Raw genomic sequence first — 21016 nt, 5'->3', positions numbered from 1 at the left:
GGTCACAGCAGAGAGCTGGACTGGAAGAGGAGCAGCTGGGACTTGAACTGGTGCCCATATGGGATGCCGGCACTGCAGGTGGTGGTTTAACCTGCCGGCCCCTTTATTTATTATTTTTAAAAAAGATTTATTTATTTTCAAAGAGTTACAGAGAAAGTGAGAGTCAGGAAGTGAAATAGAGGCTCTCCCATCTGCTGGTTCACTCCCCAGATGGCCATAATGTCCAGAGCAGGGCCAGGTCAAAGACAGGAGCCAGGAGCTTTATCCAGATCTCCCATGTGGGAGGCAGTGGTCCAAACACTCCAGTTACCTTCCACTGCTTTTCCCAGGCCATTAACAGAGAGCTGGATCAGACGCAGAGCTGTTGGGATTTGGCTTACTCACTCTACCACAATGCCTGCCCCTTTATCAAGCAGTTTTTTTTCTCTGAAACTGCCAAACTATTTAACAGACTACCAAGGATTGCCAGTCTTTTAGCAGAGGTTAGGATCTTACCTATGATTCAGGTAAATGTCAAAAGGCTACAGTGGTTAAAGAAGAAACAAGGATATCAATGAAAGATCACATAAAACAGTTTCTATTAAAATTAATTTTATTATAATAAACAGTAAAACCTAACTTATAAACAATAAGAATTGTATAAGAAGAAACCAGCCACTTTATGTACAAGTGTTTTGTTAAAATATCTAGCATGCACTAAGCACTCAACAAGTATTTACTAAATTGAAAGACCATTTAAAACACTGATGTACTCTATAAATCTTTTTTTCCTCAATCCTAAACTCTTGCTCTAGCATAGTACTGCTACTTAAATTCAAACTATGGCTTATTCTGGAACGTCTCTTAATTCCTAGAAGTCTAATGATACCCAGTGATTTTGATGAGTGTTCTACTGACAATTCCAGCATCAAAGTCCTTGACACACTTACATCTTCCTATTGCTATCTTGTTTCTGTACAACATGGCCTTTCCATCGCAAATCTGAACTGGGTCCATCAATGCTCTAAGTACTACAACCGCTAATTCTTTGCTAAATAAACACTTCCATTAAACTCCCTGGATAAATTTCAATTTTATGAGAAGCACCCATCCAGGGTCATGCTTCCTACAGAAAAAGCCAATCCAAAAGCTCGTTTGTCTCCAAATTCACTCAAAATATTTGCAAATGCAAACTTATGTCAACGTATTTAACTTAAATGGGGGTACATCCTAAGAAACCCATCAGAAGTTGAAAATATTAAGAATGTATTTAGTAATTCTAAACTACTGAACATCACAGCCTAGCTTAGTTTACATGTGCTCGGGACACTTATATTAGCCTACAATTGGGCAAAATCATCTAACAAAAACTCTATTTTATAATATAGTGTTGGATATCTTATTGAATACTGCACTGCAAATGAAAACCAGATGGTTTTCTGTATCATTCGCCTAGGAAAAGATCAAAATTCAAATTCAAAGTAGTTTCCAGTGAATGTGTTTTGCTTTCATATCACCATAATCAAACAATTCCAAGTTAAACCATCGTAAGCCATTTTGCATTGCCTATCTTTAATTCTGCTTTCTGTCACATCAATTTGTACTTTTCCTGATGAAAATATAGAAATATATTTTTGAACATTTGCAAAAAAGTGAAAATGTTTTACAGAACAATAGTTTCAAACAACTTCAGAATCTGTAGCAACTTGAAAGTAGGAAAAGATTTTAAAGACTTTATACACTTTTCCCCTTATATTCTAGAGATATGGAATATTTTCACATCATTTTGATTTTTCCCCTGTGTGGAAATAGATAATGCTCATATATTCGTAAAAATGTACACAGATATATTTGGTACAGAATTAATTTCCCGACAAAAAACTCCAAATTTCTTTAAAAGCAATATTAAAGAACTGCTGTGAAGGTACAATCACATCATGTAACTTTAAAAACCAGCAGAGTGTATAAGTGAAAAGGTAGCAGCAGTTGTCCAATTGGAAAGACTGTCAGTGAAGAAAAGTGAAGACTTTACATTTTAGAAAGAAAATAAAAAGTGAGGCCAGAGGTAAGATCTTCACAACAAAACTACGTGGACTTCAGCATGTTAATTCTTCTGGAGCCTCAGTTTCTTCATGTTTTACAAAAGCATAAGATTTTGATGATTATATTAGAGTTCTTACATCATCATCCATTAGGAAGATAACTTTGGCTTTATTCAGTAAAGAAGTATTTATTATTGAGCATCTAATACACACAGTAGGCACTAAGAATATAAATGGTTCTGAATAAAAAGTAGCATTTATTTCCTTACTTTAATAAGTAAATCTCTACTGAATAACTTGTATTTGTGCAGGCAATGAAAGTACAATATAAGTGAAACAGTTATAGCAGTTATAGTGATCTTTTTTTTCTCAGCTTAAAATCTAATGGAGAAATAATAAATTATTAAATTAAAAAATAGTATCTAAGGTGCTAAAACAGAAACAAAGTGCTCTGATAAGTATTAACAAGTTTCATTTACTTAGAGAAGATATTTAAGCTAAGTCCTCGAAGATGAAAATGAAGCAGCCATCCAAAAGATTGCAGAAAGATTATTCTAGGGAGACAACGCACACAAAACACCTACGAAGAAAAATAGTTGACTTATTGAAGAAATTTAATCAGTGATTTGTTGCAATCATCATCCTTTTCTTTCTATATTATCAAACTGCCTGTAACAAAATACAAAAATTAAATTTTACTATTTTGGATACTTTGGAACAAAAGCAGTTGGCTAAGTAACACAGTCAGCAGTATAGATTGGCTTTTGTAAGCAATGTTTGGGGTCAAACCTAGATGGTGATGAAAAGCAGATTGTGATATGTAGACTTTATTTTGAAGTAATCCAAGACCAGTGAAAAGTTGTTAGCACAGAAGTTATGAAGAATGTTGTACTTCAAAGTAATTTTAGTGTCACAAATGTTCAAGAAATATTCAAGTAGAGAAATACGAACTTAATTAGTTCAAATTTAGGTTAAAAGGGCCTAATTACAACAGCAGCTAAAATAGAATACAAATATGCTACATCTGGATGTGGCAAAAAAAAAAAAATGTGAAGTACTATCTCTTGACACTGAACGCACAACGGTGTCACAAACTAACTAGAGAATGTGGTGAGATGGTAAGTTAATTTGATATCAATTATATTACTCAATTACCTTTATTCTTTTTTTCACAGTATTGCTTGAGTATTCTGCATCTTTTCTCCAAGAAGTTTTATCACTGAATGAATGATAATTACAGGTGGAATATAGCATGAAGTAATACTGCTACTCTGTATTTAGAGAAATAAAAACCTACTACTTGCGACAACATAGCTCTCAAGTTTGAATGCCTGGGTTTAAAATCCAGGCTCTAGCATTAGCCGTGACAGCTAAGTCACTCTGTATCTAACTTTCTGGTGAAAGAGATAATAATCACTGTACTTCACTTAGCTGTCCCCAGGAATGAATGAGTTAATACAATCATTGCACATAGAAAAGAAACTGGCATACAATACACACTCCAAATTTAGTTGTTACTTATTCTGTGCAAGGCCCTCAGATAAAGACTACAAAAAAAGAGAGTAACTAGTTTTAGGAATTTACAACTTAGGGAGGAAAAAGTAACTTACACATAACAATCTGAAATAACTGCATGTAATACTAATCATTAGTACAGTAAAATATGAGTAGGAAAAAAATTAATGCAAACAGACTAAATGCTTCAGAAAAAATTTTCCTAAGTTAACTAGTTACTTTCTGTTCAGAAAATATCAAATAAGTAATGTAATTGGCAGCAGGTGGTTCTTCCTTTGATATTAATGAAAATGTAACCAATTTCAAACTTCAGATTTAGAGTGTCTACAAACTGAAGATGAAAACTACTAACCTCATTAAATGATTCCCTTAAGAACAGCAACAAGATTTAGCAGTACTGGGGATAGAATGTAGCAGGTACCAAATTGCAGGTTTATGATTTCATGATATACAAATAGTTGTTTTTTAAAAGAAACATTTATTTTATTTATTTGAAAGAGTTAGAGAGGTAGAGACAAAGAGAGAGGTCTTCCACCTGCTGGTTCACTACCTAGGTGGCCGCAACGGCCAGAGATGCGCTGATCTGAAGCCAGGAGCTTCTTCTGGGTCTCCTACACAGTTGCAGGGGTCCAAGCACTTGGGCCATCTTCTACTGATTTCCCAGGCCATAGTGGAGAGTTGGATTGGAAGAGGAGCAGCCAGGACTAGAAATGGTGCCCATCCGGGATGCCGGCGCCTCAGCTGCACCACAGCACTGGCCCGTTTCTGGTGTTATATATATATACTATGTGAATATTGCATTCAATTTTAACATTAACACTTTCATCAAAGACTGTAGGGAGCTTATTAGAAAAATAAAGCTAAATGCATATAGCCCATTCTCTTGCAAAATTTGGATACTTTATTCCAATTCTAGATTAAGTTTTCCTTTTTCTGATCCTATAAAAGGATCTGAATCCTTCTACAAAAGGCCTACAGAAATTGTTACCTTATGACAGCCTAAACCCAAAAATTGAAATTTAAATACATTTGTCTAAGTAAATAGCCTACTGATGTATTTTGTCTTTCACTTGACTCAGTGATTTGCAAATAGTAACACTCAATAATTAAACATCAAATAAACTTGAAGAGAACCCAGATCCAGAAGGTCATTTCCTTGCACTGCAACTGGGTGGACACAAAGTTTATAAATGGGGGAGGGTTAGGAATGTGTGTTTGGTACAATGTTTACAACACCCCCTGAGATGTCTGTACGTCATATCAAAGTACCTGGGTTCAAGTCTTGGCTCCTCTCCCAATTTCAGATTCTTGCCAGTGTGTACCCTGGGAGGCAGCAGATGATGGCTCAAGTAGTTGCCCACATGAAAAACAAGACTGAGTTAATTGGCTCCTGGCTTTGGCTGAGCCAGTTCCTAGTGTTGCAGACATCTATGAAGTAAACCAGTAGACGAGAGATTTCCTTCTTTCCCTCCCCATGTTCCCCTTTACCTGTCCCTCCACTTTTCAAATGTGTAAAATTTAAAAATTAAACAGGGCTATGGAAAATGAAGAAGTGGGAAGAAGGGATAAAAGGTGAGCTCACATACATAGCCTTCATCAGAATTAGTAATATCCAATCATTAGCAAACATCTTAAGATGAAGCTTTAATAAAGTTCTTGAGATTATCTTACTATTTTTCATATTACCGCTTTCTCCTGTCCCTCCACTTTTCAAATGTGTAAAATTTAAAAATTAAACAGGGCTATGGAAAATGAAGAAGTGGGAGGAAGGGATGAAAGTTGAGATCACATACATAGCCTCTGCAGAAGAAACATATTTTTAAAATCCTTCATCAGAATTAGTAATATCCAATCATTACCAAACATCTTAAGATGAAGCTTTAATAAAGAACTTTAATAAAGTTCTTGAGAATATTATCTTACTATTTTTCATATTACCACTTTCTCCACATTATGTTCAATATTTATAATAATTCTTGCCAAAATGAAATGAATTCTGAATTAATATTTTTTTACGTTGCACTAACAGTGGCTTGTGTCCATTTCTAATATACTGCAAAGCCTGAGTTTGATCCCTGCTTTAAGCTCCCAACTCCAGCTTCCTGCTCTTGCAGATCCAGGGAGACAACAGTGATTGATGGCTTAAGTAATTGGGTCCCTGTCGCTTACGTGGACAGATTGAGTTCCTGGCTCCCAGCTTTGGCCTGGCTCAGTCACGGCTGTTGAGGGCATTTATGGAATGAACACTAAGTAGAAGTTCTCTCACTCAAATAAATTAGAAAAATTCTTAAAAATAATTCACAAATAATAATTATTGTAAAGTGATATTTCCTAGAAATTATACTTTCATTCACAAGATTTAGTTCCCTTAGAGATTTAGGCAATGTTGTTAAATTTTATAAAAACATTTTAATATACTAGAGGAGTAGCCTGGGGTTAAATCTAACATCATGGCAGAATATTTAAAAACAGAGCATAAAGATACCTATAGGACACAAAGATGTGCTTTGGGAAGACCCATCAACTCTGAAATATGAACAATTTTTAATACCATATGCACAAATTACTTTTTTTTTCTTGGAAGAAAGACTATAGTTCAAAAGGTTGATGACCATATCCCACAACCCAAAGAACCAGTGAAGAAAAGAGTATATGGGAACTAAGAAAAACACTACAGTATTGTTTTCCTTAATTTTTATGACCGATTTAACCATCAAAGCCATTTTGTTAAACCACAATGTTTACGATTAGCTTTAAAAAACAATATTCCTGAAATCCTTTTCTTTGGGCCAGTGTTGTGGCACAGTGGGTCAGACTACCAGCCGCAAAGATGGCAATCCCAATTGCTCCAACTTCCAATCCAGTTCCCTGCTGGTGCACCTGGGAAAGCAGAAGAGACCAAACCCTTGAGACTCTGTACTCATGTGAGACTTGGATAAAGCTCCTGGTTCCCAGCTACAGCATGGCCTAGCCCTGGCCGTCGTGGCCATTTGGGGAGTAGATCCTTGTCTGTCTGTCTCTCGTCTCTCCCTCCCTCTCTGTTAACTCTGCCTTTCAAAAAAAAAAAAAATCATTTTCTAGTACTATTACGAATTCTTACTTGTACTAAGTATTAACTTTCCTTTAGAATAAAAATGTTACCTTTCTGAAAACTCAGGAATATTTTCCTGACTAGCTTTCATAATCTGGCTTAAATAAATTAGAGATGGCTTTTTCCCATAGTTTGGCACTTTAGCTAATAAGACACATGAAATATGTTATCTGGTATTTTTGATATTAATAAAATATCCTAACACCAACAATTCAGACCCATTATTAGGTTACAGTAAACTGGTCCAGAGCAAATAAAAGTCCACATGATTCCCTAGCTTGAACACTCAACTGTTATAAATTATGTATAAAACACTGTAGTCTTATCACCTGACCCCACTTTCTAAATATTAGTTGGGTATAACAAAGTAACAGACCCACATCTAGGGTCTCTGCCTTTCCCTCACATAAACAAATTAATAGGGTAGCAAAGGACAGTTTAATCCTTCTATCGTGCTTCAAGTTTCATGAACAAATTTCAATTCCTCTAGGTCATCTTCCTTTGAATACTATTTCTTCACATACTTTCCTATGTCTTCTAGCTAGCCTTAGATATCTTACATACATTCCATTAATTCTGGAGTTTCAGTATCAATACACTTTGCTTCCCACACCGGAGTTATTTTGGGGCCTAAAAATGTGTGTCCATTTATAAAATTCAAACAAATTAAGTGGCCAAAAAGTCACCACAGATGAATCAAAAAACATTTAGACGTGGAAAATTCTTATGGGATGTAAGCTTAGCTTCTTTTTGCTTACTCAATTATCCATTCACTTCAATACTGGGTTCTACTGTGTGCCCGGATTAATGTGAAATAAAACAAAGTCTAATCTTCAAACTTAATATACCAAGATTTCAAATGTTTAAGGTTGACTAAAACTTATGTGCAGATTGCAGCCTTACTTGGACTTTACACAAATTAAAAAATGTAAAACTGAAGATAAGTAGAGGCAATCTCCCTTGCTCATTCTGAGCATCCATAGTAATAGTTCTACAGTACTTGACATCAATGGCACAAAAACAAGACAGGAATGTTTTCTTTTTATCCTTTACTTACGGTATTTATCTATTATAATTCAAGCTTAAGAAACAAAAAGATAACTTGGCTTTCAAAAACCAGGCAGACACATAGGATGAGTAAAGATGGACTTGTTACCTACATACCTTATAAAATATGTATGAAATAATTATTTTGCAAAATACTTTAATACCTATGTATTACATAATATGTAATACCTATTATGTTATACTAATAGTGTAACTAGCAGTAGTAAAATATTCTTTATTTTGGTTGAATGCCTAAAGCTTTATCTATGAACAAGACAAGTATAAATTAAATCTAAATAATACACTATTCTTATAGCAGACAAAAGGGAATTCCCTTCTTTATTAAGTTCTTATTTTAGGACATATCAATTTGTATTCCTCTTAAGAAGCATGGCATTAAAAAAACAAAAAAGATGAGTTTTTAATCCTCCTGCTTCCAAAATTCTTATCAGCCTCCCTAGATCACGAGCAGTTAAATGTAGTAACACGTACAATATATCATCTCGACATTTTCCAGCTGAGTTTTTTTCCAAATGTTACTTGTAGAAATTTAAATCACTAACTCTATCCAGGATCAGCACATAGCTGCTGGATAATGAACTTTAAAGCAACTGTGAAATTAATCTGGCAAATGAATGTTATTAACTCAAACCTAACAACTCAAATTAGAGGTAAAAAACTCGCAATTCTGCTATGGTGTAGAGTACATGTGTGTGTGTGTATGTATATATACATACATACACATACATACACACACACATATATATATACTCACATTATAAATTTGTGAGGGTTTGTTTTAAGTCACCCTACCAGATCAATCACGAGGAAAAAGGTAATTCATTTATGTTAGGCAATAGGTACACTTAAAATTTCAACAGTGTATTTCCTTTATATGATGCTACCATAAATGCACTATAAAACTGTTAGCTGAAGTGTAGGTAAAATAAATACTGTTTTGAGAACAGCATTTATCATTGCCCAAATTTTAAGATATTTAGCTTGGACTACAGCAGATAACTTTGAAAAAGTTTTCTCTAATATATAAAGAAAAAGTTTTTCTCTACCACCTAAATTACTGGACTGTTTGTATAAGAATGTCCTCTGATTTTTCTAAAGTGAGAACTTTGAGTTTACAATAAACATCTCTAAAATATTAAACTTTTTAAAAACAATACTTAACTGAGATGCATTTATCCAATTATCAACATGTAAAGTAAATGAAAAACATTTTGAAGGGAAGCCTTGAATGCTATGAATCCTTTCCCACATGGAAAGTAGTTATTAGCAAAATATTCACTAAGTAAAATGAAAATATTACCTGGTTTCTAAGGCACACAGTTAGCTACAACATCTAAAGTGGGATTTATTTGATGAAGTATATTAAGCTCTCAGAACATTTGCTGTAACTCAGTTAGAAATAGGCAAGGATTCACATAATATGCCAGTCTGTAGTCCAGAAAGGTATGTCAACTAAAATATGTCAATCTCCACATCTGAAAACACTTACACATGACTGATGTAGTATTTGGAAGAGTTTCTGTATAGAAGTTTTTTTAGGCTGACACACAGTGATCAGTGCTTTAGAGGGTCAGGTAAACTCAGTTCTCTTTTGTTCAACAATTCCTCATTTCCACTACATAAAGCTTGGTCTCCAGTTCCACTATCCAATGCCTGTTTTACATTAAGTCGTACTTCATTAGTACCACATAAAGTGATTACATTGTAAAAGGCCTCTAGATCACTCTGTTCAAATGTAATAGCTGGTTTTAGTAATGATCCAGGAGCAAGAGAACCCTCTCCAACAATTCTCAGGTTGATAAATTTGATTTTCCAAGTATTTTCCACAAAAGGACAACGGATGAGTCCAAATATCTGTTCAAAAATACCCAAACAAGTGTTCCCTCGGTGGACAGTTCCAGCAACTCCAACCATAACTAACCCATGTGGAGAAGAAGCACACTTCAGTCCACGGGAATCCAGGTTGGGGCTGAGAAAAAGATATTCTTCTTTCACTAGTGACAGCAAACGAAGGCTCACAATTTCTGCTCCTTGGTAGTCTATCACATTTTGTTCAGATGTGTTGTAATAAAACCTAAGTTTCACATCATGCCAGAAGTGCTGTGGCCCCCATTCATCTTGAGGTGGTCCCAGAAAAGGATTCTGAGAATTAAGAAGTTCAAAGAACCAGTGACAGAATTCTTCTCCTAGGCGACGGAAATCAACTTTGTCAGCTTTTTTATCTTCTTTTGCCTGCTGAAATAAGAAATAAAATGAAAGCTTAATTCTTATATCTATTTTTCTAGCTAGACTATTTCAGAGCTAATTTTTAAGATTTAAAAGTATTTATTAGAAGGCCGGCGCCGTGGCTTAACAGGCTAATCCTCTGCCTTGCGGCGCCAGCACACCGGGTTCTAGTCCCGGTCGGGTTCTAGTCCCGGTCAGGGCGCAGGATTCTATCCTGGTTGCCCCTCTTCCAGGCCAGCTCTCTGCTGTGGCCCAGGAGGGCAGAAGAGGATGGCCCAAGTCCTTGGGCCCTGCACCCGCATGGGAGACCAGGAGAAGCACCTGGCTCCTGGCTTCGGATCAGCGAGATGCGCCGGCTGCAGCGGCCATTGGAGGGTGAACCAATGGCAAAAAGGAAGACCTTTCTCTCTGTCTCTCTCTCTCACTATCCACTCTGCCTGTCAAAAAAAAAAAAAAAAAGTATTTATTAGAGTCAAACGCCTCCAACCAGAGCAGCGTGGAGGGAGGCTTCTAAAAGAGGAATAAACCCAAAAGTACTGGTGGCAGTGGGCTTTTTAAATATGATTTTGAAGAGAAAAAAAAAAAAACAAACTTGACAATCAGATTGGCATTCAGTTACCAGGAGGGGACAAAAACCACTCAAAGACCTCATTTACAATTCTCCATCCAGCCTGGCCTGCTAAGGATGGGATAGGTAACTTGTCTTCACAATAAGCTGAGAGCTCAGGAAGAGCTCCCTTGGTATTCTCATGGTAAATTTGGGGGTCTGAAGGAGGGACTGAGGGTGGTCTGTTTGTTTTTACTAAAGGAGGAAGCAAATATTTTACATCGCAAATTCCATTGGGAGTCTGACTATCTATTAACCCATTTGACTCCTCACATTCCCATCTCCTGAAGATGGCAACCCTAACATCTGTTAGGGGGAACTGGGAGATGATTGCTCTGGCTGCTTCATGCTGAAAAGGGGAGTCTTTGGGAAAGGGGATCAAGACAGGGTTCCAGCAGGAGGTGGCTTCTCCAGGGGGATGCAGTGCCAGCTTGCAGAAACTGCTCCCATAGGAGGTTTCATGTGCATGGGCACCTAGAATTTTACTTTAAGTCCGGAGAAAACAAATCTAACAAGCAGTTTAAACTCACAGGATCTAAAATCACAGGATCTAAAACCCAGGACAGAGTATTAAAGGCCCTAAGAAAAGTGTCTAAACCATGAGCAAGTTTTTTTTATTGAGAGGCAAATACAAGACAGAAAGGGTTTGAAAATAATCAGGTGGGCTTTAAGGTCTTGTCAGTTATGAGGCTCAGACCTATTGATCTCTTTACATGTGGTACATCATAAGGGAGGTACCCTGTTGACTTCCATTACCTAGCTAGACAGACTGGGAGGAGAGCTGGGTTGAAGAGAAGGTAGGTGACATTTCTGAAAGGAAAACATTTTTAGTTAGCATACAGTTCTGCTTGCAATGTTGCTGACCCTACTTGGCCATCCCCTCAACAGCAGTAGTTACTTTGGAAGCTGGGCTGAGTGAAGGGCTTTTCAGCTTAGAGCTAAGTTTTAATACACCAATCACAGCAGAGGAAACTTAACTATATGTGATCTCACTGAAACCATTATGCATACAGAATTTTTTTTCAAAAAGGAGAAAAATAATTTTAGAACTTTCCACCATAAACAGTTAAAAATTCAGCTAACAAGCTGTAGTTTAACTAGGCCTCTTAAGATATCAACATGAGGGCCAAACAATAGCGATTTATAAAAGCATTCTCTTATGGTAGTGTTTTCACAGGCGCCTGTCAAAATCTTCAAAATGCCTTAAATAGATGTATTTTATTGTATATAAATTATGTGCCAATAAAGTTCATAATAAAACATTTTCAGTCTTTGAATAGAACTTCTAAGGTGATTGAAAAGGTCACTTTTTATGATTGAGGCTTGTTTTTATACCATTCTCTTTTTTCAAAGGAAACATTACTGCAAAACTACGTCGGACAGGCGACATCTCCTTTATGTATTTCAAAGCACAGTACCTTATTGAGACAGTAAGAGCTCTTATGCTTCCTGAGCATCTGCTATTGAATATTTGGGCACAGTGTATGCTACTTAAGTGATCATTTTATAGATGAAGAAAGCGACTCAAAAAGGTCAAGCACTTGTCTAAGTTCACAGCTATTATACAGCACACTTAGTTTGAAATCATACCTATAGGATTTAAAAGTCAATATTCCTTTCATTCCATTAAATAAAAAACTCTGTAGCGGATCCCTTTCAAATTTGAAGGCATAGCCCTCTCACTGTAAAATCTCATTAATTCAAAGTATGAGGCATTTATTTAAAAATGTGCAAATTATCTAGAGGTTCATTCAGTCAACATTTAAATACTCATACTCAACATCCAAAATGTACAGTAGAGAGACAAAGACACAGAACAGCCAAAATGAGTCAAAGCAAAACAAGTACAAAATTTTTTGTAGTTAAAAAAATAAAGTATCACATTTAATAAATATTTCTTAGAATTTTTTGCAAATCAATATCAAAGAAAGTCTTTAAAATGATAAAGGATTTACAATAACATTCTTTTTAAGTAAAAAAAAAAATTACACAGAACTAGGGTCCAATTTAAAAAGCAATTTCAGATTCCTGTGAACTGAAGTGTGCACCATCTTAGCAACTGCTAAGCCTCCATCTGCAATGCCAGCATCCCTTGTGTTCCAGTTGCTCCACTTCTGATCCAGCTCCCTGATAATGCTCCTGGCAAAGCAGCAGAGGATGGCCCAAGTGCTTGGGAACTTGCACCCATGAGTAAGACCAGGAAGAAGTTCCTGGCTCCTGACTTCAAATCAGCCCAGCCCCAGCCACTGTGGCATTTGGGGAGTGAACCAGTGGATGGAAGCTCTCTCTCTCTCTTCTCTCTCTCTGTATTTTTACCTTTCAAATATAAGTAAATAAATCTTTAAAAAAATTTGCAATTACTGTGTAAATATTTGCTGATTGTCCTATTTGCTGATGGATAGCATCTTTTTTTGGCCTTCATTAAATATCAGAAATATTTGTATTTTAATTGTGTAAAGTTTTTCTTCCTTTAGAATGCAAATGATATAGAGTAAATTTAAAATTACAAAATTACAAAATTATTTACTATCTTCCCATAGACCTTGGATTATTTACAGAATTTCAGACAGAACAAAGGTTCAGAATATAACTATAAGATCTACGTTACCTGTTCAAAGAGTTGGATGTTTTCTGTCTTTGTAACTGGTTCTGGCATTTCCTTCAATTTCAGCTGTGATTGTCTCTTCCAGTAATCTTTTGCATGCTGAATAAGATTGTGTTTTTCAGTAGTAGGAGGTATAATAACCCCTTGTGTTGCCAAGTATTTAAATATGACTTCTCGGTGGACTTTTTTACGCTTCAGAAGTTCTTCTACACTTTGACTGTACACTAATATTGCACGAATGGCATCTAGAAGAAAATTGTAAAGATTAAGAAAAAAAATGAGACACTTGTAAATGTTGCCTATTGTCAGCAGAAATCATCAGATCATATTTATAAACTCTTGTCATGGCACTTGTTTTGCATGAAATAGTTTTCTTTAAAAAAAAAAAAAAACAGGAAGTAGGTTGTCTGGGTTTTCTTTTAAATTCTTACATGCTTCAGACTTCCCTAAAACCATGCCCTCTCCTTTCACTTCCTGTAAGTAAAACTTGCTTTGTTTTAAAGGATTGAGTTTTAAGAAAAAATTTGGGCCAGAAAAATAATTTTTTTTTTAAAGATGTATTTCTTTACTTGAAAGTCAGACTTAAAGAGAGAGAGAAGGAGAGGCAGAGAGAAAGGTCTTCCATTGCTGGTTCTCTCCCCAGTTGGCCACAATGGCTAGAGCTGTACTGATCTGGAGCCAGGAGCTTCCTCCGGGTCTCCTATGCGAGTGCAGGAGCCCAAGGACTTAAGCCATCCTCTACTGCTTTCCCAGACCATAGCAGAGAGCTGTATCGGAAGTGGAGCAGCTGGGACCCAAAGGGGCACCCATATAGGATGTCGGCACTGCAAGTGGCTTTACCCGCTACTCCACAGCGCTGGCTCCAGAAAAATTCTTTTTTTAAGGCCAACGACCTACATTCATAACCAATCTCTAAAAACAGGCAAAAACCACTAGTACGGCAAGAAATTTTAGTCCAATTTCCTTATAGTACAGATAATCAAAGTTGAAGACACATGACACATCAATAATCCCACTTCTGGAAGCAACAGAACCAGTACATTTTTTTAATTTAAAAATTATACATTAAACACAGATTGAAGAATATTTTTGAGATACCTGGTGTACACAGAATGGCAACAAAATGAACTCCTACAAATACACCTCCTAGCTTAAAATCTTAAAACAAAGGAATTATCTTGGAGGGCCAAGGTTCCCCCTCTCTTTAATAGTATTCACCTTTCTTCTCAGCTACCTCACAAGGAAGCTGTTTATCATTCCCTTGCTTCTCTTTCAAGCTGTGCAGCATAAGTATGTACTCTCTGGTAATACATTAAGCCTAGATTTCTAAATGTTCTAAGACTTCAATCCATCAATACATAGTCCTCTACAATTATTTCACTGAATGTTTTGAGATTGATTTGTAATACATAGCTCTCCTTTTTCACCATTATACTAAATTATATGAATATACAAGACTTCTATTTTTCTGTTTATAGACTTTAAAACATGCTTCCTTTTACAAACACTGATACTTTTTAACATCCTCATGCCCATCTCCCAGTTAAAGAAAGGCAAACAAGAGAGCTTGCTAGAAATGCAGAATTTCTGGGCCTCCCCCAAAACAACTGAGTCAGAATCTGCTGTTTACCAAAATTTCTGAGGTACTCAAAGGGACATTGAAGTTTGAGAAGCACAGGCATAAAGTACTTAATTAACCTTTTTTGGAAAACAATGTCAAATTTGTTTTCCACAGCCCTAGATCTCATTTCACTCCTCCATTAGTTCACCAACACTTCGTATATATACAAATTTTTTAAAAAATCAATCTGATACATATAAAAGACTTTGTGTTGCTGGCTTTCATGTCACTCTAAAGAAGTTAGGTATCTATTCACACATTTACTGTTTATATTTTTTACCCAGAGAAATGTTTCTCCAAATCATTTAAACATCATTGTACCAGGGAGAATTTTTCCCTTTATTTGTTTTTAGATTCACTATTAATTAAATCCAGCATGTGATCTACTACAATTTTAAATTCACAGTAATTATGACTGCAAGATTCTCACCATGTTAAACATGTAAACGTTTAAGAACTGTAAACCTAAAACTATTTTCAGTTTAAATTCTTAAATTTCTTCCCATTTTTCAATGGTCATTATCCAAAGTTACAAGTGACTGACTTTCTTAAATGGCAAAAATGTAAATCCGATCTAAAAGCAGAGAAATACAGTTAGAGAAGGCAGACTTTTTTCGTAACCCATATCCTACCGGAAATTTCACTTTTTCAAGTAAAACTCAGCAAATCAAAGCAAAACGAGCTCTGATATACAAAACGAAGCAGTTTTCCTTTTTATATGAACTAGTTACAATTGGGCTCAATATTACGCCTTTGAACTCTCCCGAGACATACATTTGGTTCTGAAAATGTGCTCCTGGAATACAAAATCATCTCGGAAAAATTCTGGCTTCAAAAGGAGACATGGACTGAAACCATCTGCCTCTTCCTAACAGTAGTCGTTCCACCTGGGAGACTGACAGAAACGCGTACATTCTACCTTCCTCCCCACAGTTGGAGGGAAAAAGCCCGAGCAGCAGCTGACAGGATTAACCCAGCTGACCGAAACTGAAAACGAACACTACACCCTGGCTTCTCAGGAATTCAGAAAAATGACTTCGGAGGTGCTCTGACTCCTCCAACCAATAAGCGCTTGCCCGTAACATCTGGGGGACCAAACCTGGAAACTGTGCCACTTCAGCTCCACCACCTCCCTCTGGGGAGCCGGGCGCGTCCCTAACGCCCGAGTGGGATTCGTGCAGACGCGGCGGCCAGGACCTTCGAGGATTTTGCCCACGCTCGGTGTGGGACTTACAGGCTGGTGGGCCGCGAACTTCTCACGCCCCCGCTCCACCCCCCTGGGGTGCGGGTTTAGCGTCGGGAGTGGCGGGGCCCTCAGGGGAGAAGGTTCTTCCCTTACCTTGGCGGTCTTCAGGGTGCACCAGGCGGTTGGTGACGGTGTCGCATAGGGCCATGATCTCGTCGTTGTCCAGTAGGCCGAGCAAGTTACGACAGCCCTCCATTTCTCGGCCGCTGAGCCCCGACATCTCGACCCCCGGAGAGGGGGGGGAGAGGACGACGCCAATAACGTCGCCCCTCCGGCCCCACCAGGCCCGTGCCTTGGCAACAGACACCGGAAGTGCCTTTCCTGTGGTTCGCCACTGAAGGGCCTCGGGTATTCTAAGCCCCTGCGTGCGGAAGTAGATCTAGGAGATCCGGCGGGAAACGCGGTGCTCTGGTTTTGTGGTTCCGGGCAGGCTCCGACAGTGAGGTCCCATGGTTCCTACTTAGGGGAATCGCCGCGTTTCCACGGAAAGCATCGACCTTTCCCAAGTGAGCTGGGGACAGGATAGCTAACCCCTGAATTCCTCGAGAGCCCTTCACCTAAAAGAGGGCCTTGGAAAGCTGTACGGGCGAAGGTGCGTGGAGGGCGGGCGGAGGTGCCCAGCGCACCGCGAGTTCCCGTGATGCCGCGGGGCCAGCCAATGGAGGCGGCTCCTCCCCGGCCGCGCTCCCGGCCCCCGGCCGCGCTTGAAAGTCCTGAGCGGCCACTGCTGAGTTGGGTGAGCCGGTAGTTTGATAGTCTTGAATTACGTAAATCAAAGGACTTTGATTTTGTTTCACATTATGTTATGAGAGTTTTTTTTTAAGAGGTAATCACGCTTCCCATCCCGCGCCCTCCCGCCTCCCGGCTTTTTCCTCTCAAACGTGCTGGGACCGGCTCCCTCCATCCCCTGGTAGCCGGTTCGGCCTTAATCTGAGACGGAGGTTGGGGTTCTGGAAACCCGACTGCCGAAGTTTTACTCCGCCCTACTGAGAACAAGCTGCTCAGCATTTTTTTGTCCCTCTGTTTGTTATCTCGAAATGGATTTAATAGAGGACCCTCACTGGGTCGTGGGCGCGGGGAACGGCTGTGCTCCGTATGTGTGTTAGCTGTCGTTATGACTGTTAGTGTGACAGTAACCCTCATTTGAAACAACCATACGCTCTTGGGCCGGGGAGTCGGACTTAAACACACTATCTCTTGCTTCTGTATTCCATATTTTAGCCATAATTTAGATAACGTTTAATTTTAGGGTATTGCCATTTAGTAGGTGAAACGTACCTACCCTAAAATCCAAGTGAACAAACTTAACATTTTAAAAATATTATAGTTTGGCCGGCGCCTTGGCTCAACAGGCTAATCCTCCGCCTTGCGGCGCCGGCACACCGGGTTCTAGTCCTGGTTGGGGCGTCGGATTCTATCCCGGTTGCCCCTCTTCCAGGCCAGCTCTCTGCTGTGGCCCTGGAAGGCAGTGGAGGATGGCCCAGGTGCTTGGGCCCTGCGCCCGCATTGGAGACCAGGAGAAGCACCTGGCTCCAAGCTTCGGATCAGCGAGATGCGCCGGCTGCAGCGACCATTGGAGGATGAACCAACGGCAAAAAGGAAGACCTTTCTCTCTGTCTCTCTCTCTCACTATCCACTCTGTCAAAATATATATATATATATATATATATATATATTATAGTTTATAGTTAAGTATCAGTTGTAAAATATACTGTTAATATATCCTTTAAAACAAGGCCTTCAAAACATGGATAAGTTCATTGCCAGTGGATATTATTTGGGGTGCTAGTTACTCAGTAGGTAGCAATTTTTTTTCATTTAGCACTGATTGCCTACGATGCTAGTTACTGAAGATTCAGAGGAATGACAGGAGTGAACTTCAAGGACCTTTTGAGACTGTTGCAAGTAAAGCAGTAATACAAATCTGGTGTGGGACCACATGGAAGGCAAGCACAACCTTGTCTTTCACTCATTCTATTACTTCATCTGTTTTGTGCTTATCTGAGTAGCTTGAGGCTTATATTCTAGAGAGAGAACAGAGACAATAAACACAAGAAACTCTCAGGAGATGCTGTGGAGGAAAAGAAGTCAAGAAGAGGGGCATGGAGAGAATGTTACTACTTTATATAAATTGTAAGGAAAGTGAGCTTGAAGAAATGACCATACAAAAGGGAGAAAGTGACCTGCAGAAGAGTGTTTGAGGAAGAAGCAACCACAGAGGTTTGAAGATGGAGGCATGTACCTGGCAGGTGGGAAGGAGGCCAGAGCAGCTTGAGCAAAGAGGAAGCAATGAGCAGTGTGGCTAGGTTTGCTGTCAGTACTGGTCTACAACAGAATTTCTCAACGGTAGCACTAGTGACATTTTTGGCTAGCTAATTCTGTGTTATGGGAATTGTCCTGTGTAGTATAGGATGCTTCACAGCATCCCTGGCCTCTGCCTACCAGGTGCCAGTAGCACCGCCACCCCTCAGTTATGGCAGTCCAAAATACCTCCAGATTTTGCCAAATGTCCCACATTCTCCATTGAGAATCACTGATACTGAAAAGCCTGTCAAAGTGCTTTCTGAGATGAAGAAGATCTTTATTTGGGTGGTGCAATGCCGTTGAGATGTGGCTAGTACAACTGAGGAACTGAATTTCAGATTTTGTTTGAATTTCAATAAAATTTTAATAGCAACATGTGGCTAGTTGCTACTATATTGGATAGTGCAGATCTGGAGCCTTATAGGTCATTGTAGAGACTTCAACTTTTATCTTTTACCTCTGACTTCATTTCCTATTACTCTTTTTTTTTTTTTTAATTTTAAGATTCATTTATTTGAAAGACTGACACAGAAAGAGGGAAAGAGATTTCATTGGCTGGTTCAGTTCCTGAATTATTGCAAAGATCCGAGCTGGGCCAGGCTGAAGCTAGGAACCAGGAACCAGGAGCATATTCTGGGTCTCCCACATGGGTGCAGAGGCACAAATACTTGGGCCAACTTGTGCTGCTTTCCCAAGTGCATTAGCAGGGAGCTGGATTGAAGCAAAGCAGCTTTGACTTGAACCAGCACTCATATGGAATGCTGGTATTATAGGCAGCTGTTTAGACTACTGTAGCACAACGCCAGCCCCTAGTTTCTTTTTTTTTTTTTTTTCCACTTTATTTATTTGAAAGACAGAGTTACAGAGAGTGGGAGAGGTCTTACATCTGCTGCCCCCCCCTCCTCACCCCCGCGATGGTCGCAACAGCCCGGAGCTGAGCCAATCTGATCTGAAGCCAGAAGCCTCCCCCGGGTCTCCCACGTGGGTGCAATGGCCCAAGGACTTGGGAGATCTTCTGCTTTCCCAGGTACATTAGCAGGGAGCTGGATCAGAAGTGGAGCAGCCAAGACAAACCAGTGCTCATATGGGGTGCTGGCGTTGGAGGCTGGGGCTTTAACCCACTGCACCACAGTGCCAGCCCCAGCCCCTAGTTTCTTATTCCATACTGTTGCCTGTTCCTTTAACTTGCCATGTAGGTTCCTGCCTCAAAGTCTTTACTCTCACTATTTTGTCTGACATATTCTCTTTTTGGGAAGGCTGCCTTTCCTCTACTTTATTCAGGTCCCTGCTTAAAAGTCAACTTATCAGAGAGGCCTTTCCTCATCATCCTCTTTGAAGTCACTGCCAACACCACTATACATATTTACACATTTCCTCTTCCAGTGGTTGGGACACTGGTTTGAGTAAACTCAAAGGTCCGTGATTAAAGGCTATCCCAGGGTGCTGCTGTTGGGGGGTGGCAAAACCTTTAGGGGTAATGGTCTGGTGAGAGGTCCTTAGGTAACTAGGGGCATGCAATATTTCTCATGCAGCCACTTGGGAATTCTTATAGAACTTGCTAAGTTCTTTTCTTTTCTTTCTTTTTTTTTTTTTTTGACAGGCAGAGTGGATAGTGAGAGAGGGAGACAGAGAGAAAGGTCTTCCTTTTTGCCACTGGTTCACCCTCCAATGGCCACTGTGGCCGGTGCATCGCGCTGATCCGAAGCCAGGATCAGCGTGCTTCTCCTGGTCTCCCATGCGGGTGCAGGGCCCAAGTACCTGGGCCATCCTCCACTGCCTTCCCAGGCCACAGCAGAGAGCTGGCCTGGAAGAGGGGCAACCGGGATAGAATCTGGCACCCCTACTGGGACTAGAACCCAGTGTGCCGGCACCGCACGGTGGAGGATTAGCCTGTTAAGCCACGGCGCCGGCCTAGAACCTGCTAAGTTCTTGAGAGATTGTTCATCTAAAGCCTGGTTTTGGGCTGTCCACTCTGTGCTCCTGGTTGGAGACGTAATCACTCACTTGTCTTAGACATGTTGCTGCCATGATAGGCCATCCTCTGCTCTCACCAGAGGCCAAACCAATGTCCTCCCACTGTAGTAACAATGGCCATGCTTATCCTAGACTTTGAACTTCCAAAACTGTAAACTAAGTTTTGTAAATAGCCTGTCAGATATTTCATTGTAATGATGGAAAGCTAATACATCTACTTAATTTTCTCTATAGTATTTATACACCTTTGTTGCCCTCCAGTAGAATGTGAGCTCTGTGAGGCTTATATTGTTTTTTCTTTTCATTACCTGTTACATAGGCTGGCACAGAGTAGGTATGCAATGAATATTTGTTGAATAAATCAGTTGTGAAGTCATTAAAGAATGACATAACCTGACTTGCTTCAAACAGGACCTTTGGCTACTATTATGAAGAACATATTGAAGGAGGGCCAGAGTGAAGGCAGGGAGCCCAACTATTACAGTAGTCCTAGTGAGAGAACATGGTGGCTTGAATTAGAGCAGAGGACACAATACTGTCAGGGTTACTGCAAGGTTTTGGTTTGGGTAACTAGAGTTGCAGTTTACTGAGTAACAATATTGGGAGAACTAGGTTTCAATAGGAAAAGAAGGATAATCCAAAAATGGGAATTCTGGAGCATGCAGTGATTGCTAAGGAGAATTAAATCAAAGAGTGAGGGGTAGGGTGGGAAGGTGGAGCCTTACCAGTAAAGAAAGC

General features: G+C 39.3%; 1 protein-coding gene across 1 annotated transcript; it reads right to left on the bottom strand.

The window, feature by feature from the left end:
- Window positions 1-2696: 2696 nt before the first annotated feature.
- On the bottom strand, window positions 2697-16334 carry C2H3orf38 (chromosome 2 C3orf38 homolog). The gene is made up of 4 exons (XM_062206693.1): window positions 16094-16334; window positions 13137-13378; window positions 9185-9930; window positions 2697-6416 (listed from the first exon to the last, which is right to left on the bottom strand). The coding sequence occupies exons 1-3, from the start codon at window positions 16218-16220 to the stop codon at window positions 9250-9252; spliced, it is 1050 nt and encodes a 349-aa protein (XP_062062677.1). The 5' UTR covers window positions 16221-16334; the 3' UTR covers window positions 2697-6416; window positions 9185-9249.
- Between the last annotated feature and the right edge of the window lie 4682 nt (window positions 16335-21016).

Source organism: Lepus europaeus, chromosome 2 (assembly GCF_033115175.1).
Source record: "Lepus europaeus isolate LE1 chromosome 2, mLepTim1.pri, whole genome shotgun sequence".
Classification (NCBI taxonomy): domain Eukaryota; kingdom Metazoa; phylum Chordata; class Mammalia; order Lagomorpha; family Leporidae; genus Lepus; species Lepus europaeus.
The sequence above is the reverse complement of the archived record's forward strand: the minus strand, read 5'-3'. Positions and strand labels throughout refer to the sequence as shown.

What these genes read in the sequence shown, in the direction of transcription:
- C2H3orf38 (XM_062206693.1), bottom strand. Translation starts at nt 16,220, where the DNA reads ATGTCGGGGCTCAGCGGCCGAGAAATGGAGGGCTGTCGTAACTTGCTC. An exon ending in GCACCCTGAAGACCGCCAAG is followed by an intron (nt 13,379 to 16,093) that starts GTAAGGGAAGAA and finishes ATTTTCTTCTAG; the next exon opens with ATGCCATTCGTGCAATATTA. An exon ending in ACATCCAACTCTTTGAACAG is followed by an intron (nt 9,931 to 13,136) that starts GTAACGTAGATC and finishes TTCTTATTTCAG; the next exon opens with CAGGCAAAAGAAGATAAAAA.